General features: G+C 41.8%; 1 protein-coding gene across 4 annotated transcripts in view; it reads left to right on the top strand.

The window, feature by feature from the left end:
* LOC147707956 (importin subunit alpha-6) overlaps window positions 1-12,408 on the top strand; it is a 395,564-nt gene that overhangs the window by 217,992 nt on the left and 165,164 nt on the right. For all 4 annotated transcript variants that reach the window (XM_086926751.1, XM_086926753.1, XM_086926754.1 and 1 more), the window contains exon 10: window positions 2,781-2,859. In XM_086926751.1, coding sequence (XP_086782877.1) covers window positions 2,781-2,859 — 79 coding nt within the window. The remainder of the gene's footprint in view (window positions 1-2,780; window positions 2,860-12,408) is intronic.

The following is a 12,408-nucleotide window of genomic DNA, read 5'->3' as shown; positions in this document are numbered from 1 at the left end:
TATGTAACATTTTAAAAGCTGGTATATATACCACTGAAAAAAGCAATCTTTAAATGTCAATCTAATAATTGATTATAGCGTTTCACTTTGGGCAGCTGTTGATTAAATAATGTTTATTTTGTGTATTTTGTAGCCATTAAACATTCCAAAGGACAGCCTATGATTATATCTGAAATTGTTTTCTTGATCAGTCAATTGTAATTATGAATTTTAAATGTGACTAGTGACTAGAAAACATTTCTGTATGCATTTCTGTTAAGCAAACCGTGTTTCTTTTTTTTTTTTTTTTTTTCAGAGTATTTATATAGCGCAAACTAGACCCAAACCGAACCGGGTATCAGAGCGCTTTACATAGCACCAGTTACGTTACACAAGGACACACATTCATTTATTATTATTTTTTTTTTGTTAAGCACGGGGAGATTCAGTGATTTGCCCAGAATCACATGAGGTTTAGCGACATTACCGAGACTCGAACCGGGTTCACCAGGTCCCAGCCAAATACAATTAGTATACATTTTTCACATGAGGAATGTTTTCAAATTTAAGTACCTCAAAATGAAGGATATAGGCAGATCGGGCGAAAAATATATTTGTTTAGTTATGTTATGTTAAGTAGTTTTATAAGTGCTGGAATACCAATAAGGCATTGTGGCACTAGCTGAGTGAGCAACCTGAGCAAACTGTGGAGCCTAGAAGTTATTGTAAAGTAAAAAGGCATGTCTTGAGAGCCTTCCTGAAGGCTAACAGACTAGGTTGAGATTTGATAACAAGGAGGTGAGAGTTCTAGGCCTTGGATGAGTTCAATACATATCCTTGGCCGGCCCATTTAACTTGTCTAAAACGAGGAACTGACACGAATATAGACGATGCTGAGCTTAGAGGTCTTGATGGAAAGTAGATGGAGAAGGCCGAGCTCAGGAAGGCTGGACCTTGACCATGTATGGCATTATAGACTATACATAGTGATTTAAAAATGAATCTGGCCCTGACTGGGTGCCAGTGAAGCCGTTGGATAGCTGTGGAAGCCGAATGATAATTGGGAAGCGTGAAAAGAGCCCTTGCTGCAGCATTTTGTACAGTCTAAAGTTTGTTTAGCACATGTTTTTTTGTGTTTAAATAGAGACTATTACAGTAGTCGAGTTTCAACAGCACTAGAGATATTACTACTGATTGTTGTAGGGAAACAGGACTATAGGGCAGGATCTTCTCTATCAGTGTTGTGGCCAAATCAATCTCAAAATAAAATTTTGAGAAATAAAAACTTGTAGATTTATTTTATGCATGCATCTGAGATTTTATATGGAATCATTCCCTTTAGGACAATCTGCTCAATATTTATTGCACTTAAATTAGTAAGCAAGAACCACTTGCCTGGACATAATGTTTAACAGCAGTTTCATTGAGAATTTGAATAGTTTTTGTAGCAGCTTAACAATAATTTCCTAGTCTAAACCTCAGATATCTATTGAGGGTGTTGTACTTAAAAGTTTTTTATCACTTTAGAAGATGTAAAAAGAAAGTCAAAACTAAGCTAAATGTGTGAAATGTCCTCTTTCCCAGAAGCCATTTCAAGCATTGACAGAAACTGCTGTCACAGCGGTGTTTGTCAATGCATCGTAACTTTGCCACACAACTCCATCAAACATGATGGAGCCTAACGTCAAAGTTATTTGTTTTTTATTTTCATGTTTTTTATTTTCAAAAAGAAAATCCCAAAACAACGCCCCATCCCCAGTCTCGTCATGGGAGTTTCCTCCCATGGTAAAAGGGCATTGAGCGTAGTCAAACCTCCGACAGCCCTTACTGCATCGGAAGAGTTTGACCACAACAGAGATGGAGTAGTCACTGCCGGCATCAAACTATGGACCACCTGAATTTAATTCAGTGGACGGACCATAGTCTTGGCAGAGAGGGAACTGTTGCTGTTGCAACGGAGTTCCTTCTCCGTCATAGATAACAGCTCCTATTTAAAGTCATAACATGGGCTCATATCGATCAAGAATTTAACAAAGCGTTGTATAAACCTTTGTTTCCCATTAATAGAAGCACTTGACAGTGAAAACAAACTACCTGTATTGACTGCGATACTATATGTACACTAATATAAAAAATATATTTTCAACACTTTAACTTACATTTCACTAATTTATGGTTTCATTACAAATGAAGCTAAACACATAGACTTACATATTAAGTTGAATCAAATACAGAAATTGCAAATAGAAACATTGACCCAGGGTTCATATTAATTATTATATATAAAGCAAGATATTTGTGCAATTAAAGCCCACAGAGGAAACCTTTGTAAATGTATGTTACTTAAGCATTAGATAATAGATTTAATACATGTAATTCACAGGGGACTTTGCTAAATTTAAATTAGCTATTCTTTAAATGTGCTTTTCTTTACATTCTTCATGTTAATCCACTGCAGGTTGGTGACGGAAAGATAATTAACATTAGTGTATCGTGATGTAAAGCGGATTGCCAGTGTTTAAACTGGTTCTCTATCATCTATGTTTCCTTCTCTCCTGATTTTTTTCCTCTGTCACCTCGATATATGTGTGGTTTTACATGATGTATATAGATTGCTATTAATATTATATCCTTCAATTGCTTCAAGTTGAGTTTATTTGATATTTTTTATCTGAGACCACTCCCACGTATTGTCATAATTCTATTGCACTTTACAGAAATAGTTGGAGAAATCGTTCTTGAAAACTTTGCTTATTAAAATTTCAGCACAGACCTTCATCTTATTCATGCTTTTTATTTAGGCATACTGACTATAAAGTGGTGTCTCCAGCATTAAGAGCTGTGGGCAATATTGTGACAGGCGATGACATTCAAACACAGGTAAGACATTCTCTGTAACTTTGAAATATTGTTATATTGTCATCAATCTGTTCTGCATGGTTTTCATTGATACCGAATATGTAGATCACCAGGTTTGAAATGTGGTTAGTTATTGCTGTGTCCTGAGGGTGGTGAAAAAAGGAGTTCAGTTTTTTTCTCTGCTCATGTATCAGAGCAGTGATACCTCCATATTATGAAGCCAATGCCTGACAGACACAAATGTGCTGCCCTCCCTGGTCTTCAAAGGAGAACATTTCATGGTTTACTGCCTCTCTGCTACCTCAGCACTCTGCAAGCCTAGGCAGTTGGGAGAAAGACATGATGCTCTGTTATCACCGACCACTGCTACTCTTGCTAGTCTAGTTGGCCCTCTTGTGACATGGGGTTTTAATCCATCGTGGCAGTAGCTCTTGTAGTGTAACTTTATCCATGCTGATAGGAACTCTCCAAAAACGCCTCCTAACGTGGCACCTGGCATGTCATGATACAAGTCCTCTGAGAGATCGGAGAGGGGTGAAAAGCCAGAAGGGCACAGGAAAAAGTAGCTGGGTGTTTTGGTGTTTTGTATGCAGGGTTGAAAGGGTTGGAGGACATCATGTATTTCTTGTTTGAACAAAGGTGAAGGTGGAAAGGCAGGCCGAATGGCAATAGACCGTGTTCCTTTGTCTTGTTATAGTTAAGGGTATTACTCTGCAGTATGTCAAGTATTCTCTTCTTTTTTTTACACACTTTAACAGATCGAGGTAATGCAGTCCAGGGGTAGGAAGAGGGTGGTAGAACACAAAGTATGTTTTTTAAAGTCAAGACAGAAAGAGAATGGTTTAGGATGTGTGTTGTAAGTGGCTCCCACATGACTCTTATTCTACTGCCCAGCTGGTACATGAGGTCACCTCACACAACATAAAAATAGTTTTTGGGTTAGCAGTCAATAATTGCTATTTTTTTCACCTCTGTTTTTACATATCATCAAATATAAATATGATTTCACTCTGCTTATGTTCTCACAAAGAACCTCTTGATGGAAAACACGCTCGTTATTGACAGCTCCTAGTCCTTAACTGTAAATCAAACAGCTGTACAAAACTAAAAATGCTGCAGTTTTTATTGTTTCTTAGTTAATCAATGTCTACCGGGGAGATTCATCTCTAGTAGTTGAGACAAGCCACATTACAGTATCAAGCCATATATCACTACACTCTTTTTCACTAACAAATGCCCATGAAAATCACAGTGATCTAAAAGACATAGAGTGTTCATCTAGGAAACAGAATGTGCCTGCACTAAGAGACATGCTACTGCAGAAGACAGTTTTAGAATCATTCATTTTTGTGTGCAGAAGACTGAATATGCTTATGAAAATGGTTCTTGTCTTGGCTACTAAAAAAAATTCCAGAAACAAATGAGGTCCTGAAAACATGTTCACTTTGATAACACTTTTATCAGTTTTAGTATAGGCGCATAGTAATCATTCACATTGCAGCCTCTAGCTGTGGATCCCATATACATTACCAGTAGTGGCCCACATTCAACGTTTATTACCCCTTGGAGTACATATATTTCACAGTGTCTAGCTTGTAGCATGCTCATCATTTTCCCCATATCTTCTGATGTTTCTGGGGCATCCTCGAGCTAAATAAATCGGTTTCTCCAGTTTTGCTGGGAGAGGTTCATGCCCGTCCTCCACTCGGTTAGTGTCCGACCCTTAAATGACCAGTAATATTTTACCACGTCCCTGTCCGCTAACAGTGTGCCCAACCTCAATAAAGTTTGCCCCCCCTTGGGCCTCCCATCTCATCCACCAGAGCCAGCAGCACGACCCTGGGTGATTCCTCAAGGCTCTGGCCCAGAACTGCTGATAAGGTTGTGAATATGGGCAACCAGTACTTCTGAATGATGGGGTACTACCATATCTTATGGTAGAAGTCACCCTTGTCCCTCCGGCATCTAGTGCAAGCAGGGTTGGACAGTTTGTGGGCTTTCCACAGATGCTTGGGTGTGTAATAAGTGCAGTGCAGATATTTCAGTTGAACTAGATGCAGCCAGGCTGAGATGGATAGGGTACGTGGGGCCATACATGCCTCCTTCTGCTCCACTCCATCCAGCGGGCCTGGCAACCCCTTCCATCGGAGATGCAGGGGTTTGTATTCCGGAGGTCCAGCCAGCGCCTCCCTCTATCGGAAGAGCGGTTGACCACAAGTGAGGTATCAGAAGAATTGTGATTTGTGGAGCGAAAACTCAGTATCAAGGGCAGTAGAGGATTTCATGTGGTCGTCCTCTCGGATGTCCCTCAGCCTGGAAATGGCAATGTTGTCCCAGCCTGAACCCTTTGTGTCGTACCACCCTATTCATCAAGAGAAATCCTAGGAGGTTTGTCGGCCCAGAGGAATTTCCGAACACAAGAGGTTATGGCGGCGAACCAATAGGTGGGGATAGGAAACGTGAAATTCTGGATGACTTAATGAAGGTGTTAAACGGACCAACATTTTATGAAAAGCCTTCTACCCAGTGGCAATTTAGTCCATCTGTCTACATTGGTCCGGATTGTTCGAGTGAGGGGGTGAAGACTGAGACCTCAGGCTACGTCTGGTTCCCACATGATCTGGATCCCTAAGTAATGAAAGGTTAGGTGCCGGATCAGCAGGGCAGGGTACCAGTTCTCATCATCTCTGTCCCCTCTAACAGAGATCAATAGGGATTTAGTCCAGTTTACTGTCTGACCGGATGTCTCACTGAAGGCAGCAAGGATGGTAATAAGACAGAGTCAGGTTTCCGCTGGAGGAGCCATAAACAAAGGGACGTCATAAGCTTAGAGGGCTACTTTATCCTCCATTGCTATCTCTCAGTCAAACCCCGTCACTTGGGTGTTGCAGTGTATCCATAAACTCCAGGGGTTTATAGCCAGGGCAGAAAGGAGGGAGGACAGAGGGCATCCCTGTCTAGTGCCCCGATGAATTGGGAATCTGGGGGAGATCACCCCGATTCCCTGCACCTATGGCCCGATATACAAGGTTTTAACACAGACCCAAAATCGTGGACCCAGTCCCATCTTGGCCAGCTCCTCATGGAGAAAGACCAAGTTCAGGGAATCACTGCCTTCTTGGAGTCGAGAAGCATCAGTGTTGTGGCCCAGTAAAATTTCCTGAATCTGGCCAGGGCAAGGGGAACCCTGTAGATACAGTGTCTAGTGCTGCAACAAGGAATGAAGCCACATTGGTTTGGGTGGACTGGATGACTGAGCCAGTAGTTTAGCGTATATTTTAGCTTCAGTGTTAATGAGAGAGATGGGTCAGTAGGAGGCACATTGGTCCGGGGGCTTGTCAGGTTTCAGCAAAGCCAATATAATGGCCAGGTCTAATTCTGGCGAGAAGTGGCCTCAGTCATTTGCTTCAAGGCGCATATTTAGGGAAGGGGGCAAAATGAGTAAACTCAACCTACAATAGTATTCTCAGTGTCTGTTCAAGAGCCTCTCTTTCCGTGGGGCTTATCATAGTTAAAGGGATGTCTGCAATGAGTGGGCTCCTAGTCTTGCATCATACAAGGATTTGTAGCAGGGCACAAAGGCAGTGGCCAAGGCTGGACGTATTGTGGCCCATGTGCTGTCCGGACTAATAACATTGGGCACTACCTTCAACACTAACTCCCTCGTGGCCAGGCAGTGCAGAAATTTACCTGACTTGTTTCTCTATATGTAGACTGTTCCGGCGGAGGCCTCCCAACATCTGCTGGTCTCAACCAGCCGTAGTTGTCACAGTTCAGCTCTTCCACCACCAATTAGCAGCTCAGAAGGTCAGTTAGGTTGCCCCCACTATGGGTTTCAATCCATAGGATCATCATCTCTAATTGCTCTATTTAAGTCTGTGTCCTGCGGTCCTGGCTCCTGATGCAGGAATGGGGTTTCCAAGTATGCTGGCCTTGCACACCTCCCAGAGTGTCCTGGTGAGTCATCCATCCCCCAGGTTAATGTTGAGGAAAACCTCTAGGTCGTCTCCAGGGTTTGAACAATCAGTTTGTCAGTTAGGAACCAGGCGTTAGGATGCCATATTTGTCTTTCTCCCACCTTCCCCGTGTCTCCCACCTGAAGGATGGCGGGAGCTTGGTCCAAAATTCCCATCTTGAGGATGCAGGAGCCTCGCATGTAGAGGAGATCGGTGTCCATTAGCAGGAAAGGGTCCATGTGGGAGAAAGAGCTGTGGACTGCCAATGTATGTGTATATGCGCAAGCTACAGGATTTCAGACCCGCCATGCGTCACAGAGCCCCACACCAGAGGCCCAGCTGGCTAGGCTTCTTACATTCCTCTGGCCTGCACGGAGAGTCCTAAGGAAGTCCATGGGAGCCATGATGTCATTGAAATCACATAAGTAGCCTGCCAACTGGGAGAGATGATTCCAGATCCCTGAGTGATGGTATTTTGCGGGTAGCAAGTTGCAGGGGGTCATATATATGCTTAGGAGATTATAGAGGGAGCACTCCATTGATCCCTCTATCAACATGAATCTTCCCAAGGTGTTGCTTTTTGCGGGCCACACCACCATTGGCAGGGAGCTTTGGAGGAGAATGGCCACTCTCCTAGAACCACAGTCAAATCCCATGTGATAAACTCTGGAGTATCCATACCTAACCAGAAAGGAGTAATTGGTCCCAATACAATATATTCCTTGCAGCATTGCGACCTGGGGCCGTGTCTGAGGAGGAGCTGCAGGACCGCGCCCCTCTTAATGCGGTCCAGCAGACCGTTCAAACTCCAGGGCAGCACCGTGAAAGCCATCATGGTGGGTTATGTGTGACCATGAATCTTGATTAATGATTTGCTTTGTAAAGGCTACGGAGGCACAGTATCCTCTCAATGGTAATGAGACAAAACAGACCTAACGGTGATCCCTTCCTCTTGGCAGCACCTAATATACAATAGCCCTATCTAGGTTTCCAGTTTTCCCTAAATATTAAAAAGGGAATCATGTGAACACTGAGTAGCACCCACCTTATCGGTGCCTATTCCCTAGGGAATTCAAACATGTTTTTACATTAGCAAAGGTGCACCACAAACAATAATGTGTCAAAGTATATTTTACAAAGAATCGCAAGCGATGATTTTCTTTTGGATTTCCAATCTTTATTCAACAAATGGAGTACCACACAGCCGACGCGTTTCGTCCCACGCAGGGGACTTCTTCAGGGCTTGATATTGTTAATGTTGACCTCAAAGTATGGAAAAATGCTATTTTGAGAATAGGTATTCCTCCGGCCTCAAGTGTCTAGATATGTTCTTAATGTATTATATTTTGCCAAGACAAATAATCAGGGATATCTCTTGTCTCGCGGAACAGTCAAAAATGGCTTGTTTCACCAGTAACTCCGGAGGACTTATCGCGTTTCGGACGGAGGACCCCCTTTGATACTCACAGGACAGTCCTATTAAGACTAGTTTTTGAATACATACAATTTTGAATCAGCCCGTGGCTGGTGATATACTACATCATCATGATCTTCTTAAAAGAACTCTGAACCACTACGGACCTGATCTATGCTGAGAAGAGACCTACATTTATCGATCTCTCTCCAGTTACTGGTGAAACAAGCCATTTTTGACTCAAGAACAGCCCAGGATTATTTTCAGCCAGGGTAACAGAGTTACTACAGATGTATGATGATGAGGCCTTATCCTATGTCGATGACATCTATCTTACAGACAATGACCTGGAGACACACTTGACAAGAGTGAACACCATCATACTTGGGTTCGCATCTGAAGGGTACAAATTTAACTTTAAAAAGTCACGAATTGCCCACCAGACAGTCCTATTTTTAGGATATGAATTATCAAGTGAAGGCAAAAGCTTAGCTAGGCAAAAGCCTAGCAGACAACTTCTTAGAGAAGTGTGCAGTACTCCAAGCTCCAAAAACGCTGAAAAACTTACAATCAATTCTAGGTTTCCTGAACTTCTAAATTATGCAGAGAGGGTTAAACCACTTTACGAATTAATAAAACCTGATTTCAAACCAATTAATTGGACTCAAAAACACACAGAAATTTTACGATCATTACAAACAGACATGTTAACTAAAACAAAACTGCAAATACGCGCAATAGAAACGCAACCTTATAATCAGAGTCATCCCAGGAAGATGCAGATTTACATACCTGACCTCTAATGAGGGAGGAACGGTACCAATAGCTTACAAATCCCACTTGTACACACAAGCTGAAATGAAATTCAGTTATACTGAAAAATTCTAACTGTGGTACAAACTGCTGTAGCAAAAGAAAAAGCCCTCGCACAAGGTAAACGTATAATTATCGTTACACCATTACCTGCTTTAGAAGCAGTAACAAGAGCAAGCATTCCAAATGCTAAAGCGTTACATCCGAGATGGATACAATGGGTTAATTCTCTTGCTGCACCAGACGTCGTATACAAATTTGATCCTAACTTAAAAACGCAAGAATTTCTCCAATACGAATAAGAATGTCCTCTGCCGACTGGGATTCTGCCTCTGTAACATTACGGCTCTATAATAAATACAGACGGTTCTGCACAGCCCGCTTTTGGGGGTAAACAAGCATATAGTGCTGCGTGCGCGATTGTTAAAGGTCGATGGCACGAAGGAAAATTTAGACCATTGGTCAGTAAAACTCAATCACTAGGAGATTGTACAGCTCAGCGAGCTGAATTACAGGCTTTCAAAATGGCGCTTGAAAATACTGAAAGTAAAAGACAGTGGTAAGACACTCCTGAAAGGCTTTCCAGTAAAGTACTCTTACAAAACTGATGCAAACAACGTTCCTTTTGCTGTAATCCCTGGAGTGGGGGATAGGGCAATTCCAAACATGGACCATAGGTTAGGACTAATCTTAGCGGCACACGAAGGGCTCGCCTCTGCACATGCAGGTGTTTCCGCCACAGTATCATTATTAAAACAGAGATACTGGTGGCCACGCATGAGAAAACAAACTAAAAACTATGTTTTAGAATGTAAAATATGCCAAAAAATAAAGGTATCAACAGTGAAACGACCTGCGCAGACGCCCCTTCTAATGTCAGACAAACCATTAGCATGTGTTTACCTGGACCACTGTGGTCCCTTACAAAGGGATGGCAACTATAAATATATCATGGTCGCAGTGGATTCCTGCACGAGATTCATTTGGATGTGGCTCCAGCGCTCGGCTGACACCAGAACTTTTATAAAAGATTTGTGAGTCTTTATCGGCACATACGCAATTGGCATGCTAAATTCTGACCAGGGTGCTGCGTTTAGCTCTCGAGCTTACAAGGAGGCCATGGCCAGCATGGCCATTGCATTGGGGTACTCTAGTCCATTCCATCCTGAGGGAAATGCGGTAGTGGAGAGAAAAAACCGTGACATAAAGCAATCTATAACAGCGAGGGTATTAGGTTCGGGTGATGGGTGGGTCAAACATCTAATAAGTGTCCAACGTAGTCTTAACAATCTGCCAAGAAATTCTCTGGGTGGAATCACTCCGTATGAACTTTTGTTTGGTTCAAGAATGATAATCGAATATCTCGATTGTCAGACTTCAGTGGTGAAACAAAAAGCTTTTGATATCAAAGATCGGTTGGCTGGTTTACAGGACTTAAATGAAAAAAGAAGAAGTCTAAGTAACATAAAACTAAAGCCAACGGCCACTGAAGAGAAACCACCTGTCCCAGCAAGACCTGTCTGGATTCCAAAGATTGGGGATCTGGTCAGAGAAAAAATCGCGGTGAAGAAGGAATTTGGGCCTTCTTACAGAAAAGCAGTACCTGTCTTAGCTATCAGCGGAACAAGATCAGTCGTACTACCGCCCCATGCTGGTAAAAAGGAGAACGGAGTTGTATCAATCGACCTGGTAAAACCACAACCATGTGGCCAATAATAAGTAGTAGGCCCAGTGGACTCCCAAGAAGTAGCAGAAAACCAAACCTTGCTACAATCCAAGACGTTTAAACTGAGAGACTAATCACATTTGATAAACCTGCAGTGAATAAAAAAGGACTATGCAACAAAGCCATGGAACTGATGCCTCTTGAAACCCAAATTGCAACAGTTCGTGAAGAAACACCTGTCTACAATGATGTAGCCTCGGACTATTCTAATATGAAAAAGGAAGAAGCAACTACAAAGATTAATAACAATCCTGATGCCGGCCAAACAATTGACCGAACTGCATCTGGCTACTTTATCAATTTCGATGACTTTTCCGATGATCCAAGTGAACATGGAGACAAGCCAGCAAACAAAACTTCCAAAGACAAAATTACAGAACTCTTTCATCAACTTGGAGAAACATATCTGATTTCACCCTGGATTGAACTGTGGATTGTGTTAGGTGTACTTTTCCTCCTGCTCTGGCTCATCTTAGTTTTATGCTTGGGAAGAATGATTGATGGAAAATACAATACAATGGGCACAGCAAGTCAGAACATCAACTTGGTTCTAAAACCTCACAGATCCTCTCACGTTGAAAAAAGAGAACTATCATCAGTGAACATCACAGCCATCCCTATACCTGGTGGTGTAGCATGGGACAATACTGATTACGAAATCTATGGCCCGGTTGAACTCTTGAAATATCCACACCACTTCAAGATTTCTATGAGTGACTTTGTATCACCTAGTACTTTCTCTGATGATTGGCACTTTGAAAATATTAATAATATGATGTCAGATTTAGAAATGCCAGCAAAATTTACAGAACATGATTATTTACAGGGTTCATCGAATTATGAAGAAATGTATTGCTTCAATCACTTTGGGCATCAAATCTGCTAATCCTAGAAATGTGTTCAGTTATAATCAGTGGGAACATTGTCCAACTCCGCCAAAAGGCAGTTCGAAAACATTTTATGAAAAATTGCCTTACTTCTCAGGGTTTAATAACACTGATCCAGAAACGTTTTATTTTAAATTTATGAATAAGACAGGAATGAAAAACATGTTGACAAACACTAAACTGATATATTCTGAAAAGTTTTATGAAAAAATGTCTACATTTGGTAATGAATTTTGGAAAAAGAACATTAAGACAAAAACTGTCTGGGGTACAAAAGAATGCAGGAACAAGGGTTAGAATCATTATTCAGAGCCTGCATGATCCCAGAACAAATAATGTTCCTGAATGATGCCATTCAACAAACAACCTGTCTTGGCCTAGCCAAGATAAAAGATTTAAACAACCCGTCTATACCAAAGCCTGTGCCTGATAGAAATAACACTACAGATGAGGGGTTAGACGTGTCCTATATTTTAAAACAAAAAAACAAATCCTGATTGGAGAAAATGGTTGATCTGGCCCACAGACACTAATAACTGTCAATATAGATTCCTGAACAAAGTACAGGGGTTCAAACAGAATAGGCCAGACCCAAGATATTCCCAGAGACAACATCCAGGGATAGTTACAACATACAGTGTAGGAAAACTATGCCTCGAATGGCTACAGAGATCCACACTACCCAAAATTAAGCAACACTTGACTTTACTTAAAGAAGGTGCTGACTTGCGAGATTTCTTACTGGGACCTTCCAAACAGCGTCAAAAACGTTTC

The sequence above is a fragment of the Lissotriton vulgaris genome, chromosome 6 (genome assembly GCF_964263255.1).
Source record: "Lissotriton vulgaris chromosome 6, aLisVul1.2, whole genome shotgun sequence".
NCBI lineage: Eukaryota > Metazoa > Chordata > Amphibia > Caudata > Salamandridae > Lissotriton > Lissotriton vulgaris.
Note: the sequence above shows the minus strand (reverse complement) of the source record. Positions and strands in the feature narration are given on the sequence as shown.